General features: G+C 40.9%; 1 protein-coding gene across 1 annotated transcript; it reads right to left on the bottom strand.

Moving 5' to 3' along the window:
- Window positions 1-621: 621 nt before the first annotated feature.
- On the bottom strand, window positions 622-1,666 carry OR10A5 (olfactory receptor family 10 subfamily A member 5). The gene has a single exon (XM_019632231.1). It carries the CDS (start codon window positions 1,640-1,642, stop codon window positions 689-691), a length of 954 nt encoding a protein of 317 aa, XP_019487776.1. The 5' UTR covers window positions 1,643-1,666; the 3' UTR covers window positions 622-688.
- Between the last annotated feature and the right edge of the window lie 820 nt (window positions 1,667-2,486).

The raw sequence follows: 2,486 nt of genomic DNA, 5'->3' as shown, positions 1-2,486 counted from the left end.
TAAGCATGATATCGGGGGTGGGAGGGCAGTAGATGGGGGAGGGGGGTTGTTACTTTGTGAGGGGTAAAAAGGATAACTATTGAATTGTTCTGTACACCTCAAACTAACAATAAAATAAAATAAAAAAAATTACATGTATATATTATTGATCCACTTTCCTATATTCATACTACGTACAGTGAGTTAAAAGACCTAACACTAACCTAAGGGGGATGAGAATTGATGTAAGACAACAAGCAGAGTTGTGCTTTTAGAGGGAACATAGGGTTTTCTATCTAATGAATGGAGTCAGATTTTCTCAAAGGAATGGAAGGTGACAAGAGGATTTTTTACTGATTTTGCTTTCTTTTACCATGTGTATCCCTAAGTTAAGATTACAAGCAGTTTCATACTGTTCACAATGTGGACGCAGTGTAAATATCTGGAATCACTTCGCCACAGAAGTATTGCAATATCAATAAGAAAAAGAGTATAAGTCTACAATGAGCAGGCAGAGGTGTTTTCCAGGGCATAGCATAGCACTAGGTCTAAGCTACCTCTGTGCTGTTTTCTGTCCACTGAGCTCTGCAGCAATCATTTCAGCAGTTGGGTTTCATCCCAATGGAGATATGAAGTGAGTCAGAGAGGAATCCCAAATATAAAACTGATTGTTTCCCATTCAGTAAACTTTCGTCTTATCTTTCAATGTTTATGGGATATAGTTTCTAAGGCCTAGGGCTTTGCGGAAGGTCCGGCTAAGGGCATTTTTCACCTCATTATTTCTCAGGCTGTAGATGATAGGGTTCAACATGGGAGTCACAATAGTGTAAGACAATGATAGCAGCTTCTTGCTCTCAGGAGAGTTATTGGACTTAGGCCGGAAGTAGGTGAGGCTTGAAGATACATAGAAAAGGGAAACAACAAGAAGGTGGGAGGAGCAGGTAGAGAAAGCTTTATGCTTCCCTTTAGTTGATGGAATCTTGAGGATGGCAGCAGCGATGCGAGAGTAGGAACATAGGATCAGCAGGCAGGGTATCATGATAACCAGAATGGTTCCGATGATTGCATAGATCTCAAAGACTGCTGTGTCTGCACAGACTAGCCTCAGCACAGGTGGGCTGTCACAGAAGAAGTGGTTCACCTTGTTGGTGCCACAGAATGGAAAGCTGAAGAGCCATGTGGTTTGTACAGTAGCTACAGGAAAGCCTGGAAACCAGGAGGCAACAGCCAGTTTAACACTTGTCCTTTGGTTCATGATGACTGGGTAGTGCAAGGGATTGCAGATGGCTACATAGCGGTCATATGCCATGGTGGCCAGGAGAAGGCATTCAGCAACCCCAAAGAAAAAGAAGAAATACATCTGTGCGGCACAGCCAGGAAAGGAGATGGTTATGTTCTGGGCAAGCAGGGTTCCCAGCATTTGGGGCACAATAACTAGGTTGAAGCCAATCTCCAAGAAGGACAAGTTCCTGAGGAAGAAGTACATGGGACTGTGCAGCATAGGGTCAACCAAGGTAACCAGAATAATGAGGCTGTTTCCCATTAGAGTGACCAGGTAGATGATTAGAAATATCAGGAAGAGTAACAACTGTATTTCAGTAGGTAGAGAAGAGAAGCTCATGAGGATAAACTCACTTACTCTTGTCCAGTTTCCTCCAGCCATAGATATAGGAAAAAATCTTCAGCTGTGATCAGGAAAAGAGATTCTTGATTGGAAGAGTCAGATTCTGTATTTGTTATTAAGATTCCTTCTTAGTGTCAGGGAAAGAGGCAAAATCAGTCTCAGTTGGAAGAGGAAGGGCCTTGTGTTGTCTAAGAATAAAGACACAAAGAAGAACGGCCAGAGCTTACACTCTGAGATGGGCCTGGGTCAGCTTTTGGAGGAACTGATATTTCCATATTTGCACAGTAAGATATATCAAAAGGTCATGCCAAATCAGAACCATGTATCTCTGAAGGGGTCATCAAAGGGCCCATTTTGGGTAACAGTGAGATTCCTGAAAACACCTAAACTTTTGAGAAGCAAGTCCAACATTCATGATTTCATTAAGAAACACATATGAGTACATGATAATTTATCAAACCTTAGAAATATAATTATAATACAGGATAATGCATCTAATAACTTATATACTCTTGAATGAATCTTTCTTGCCTGGTGGAGCTAGCATCTCTTAAGGACAGTTAACATCTGAATGTATTTAGTCCTCTTATATGTGCAATTAGTAGGTGAGAAACTGAACCCAAAGAAATTAAGGAACAGCAGTTAAAGTGGCAGATCTGAAATCCAAACTACATATGTTGAATTCCAAAGCCCTCTGAGTTCTACTGAACCATGCTTCATTGGACTGTTCTGCCTTGATCTGAGGACTAACTCATTAATGCTTAAGAGAATTAGAATTGGGATTTATGCAAAATCTCAGTGATGACAGAAGAAAAAAGAACCAAGAGAATCAACATCATTAATATCAAGATGTTCAGGAAGTGGAAACAACCTAAGTGTCCAC

The sequence above is a fragment of the Hipposideros armiger genome, unplaced genomic scaffold, assembly GCF_001890085.2.
Source record: "Hipposideros armiger isolate ML-2016 unplaced genomic scaffold, ASM189008v1 scaffold_1099, whole genome shotgun sequence".
Classification (NCBI taxonomy): domain Eukaryota; kingdom Metazoa; phylum Chordata; class Mammalia; order Chiroptera; family Hipposideridae; genus Hipposideros; species Hipposideros armiger.
This window is presented reverse-complemented; position numbering and strand designations above follow the sequence as displayed.

What these genes read in the sequence shown, in the direction of transcription:
- OR10A5 (XM_019632231.1), bottom strand. Translation starts at nt 1,642, where the DNA reads ATGGCTGGAGGAAACTGGACAAGAGTAAGTGAGTTTATCCTCATGAGC.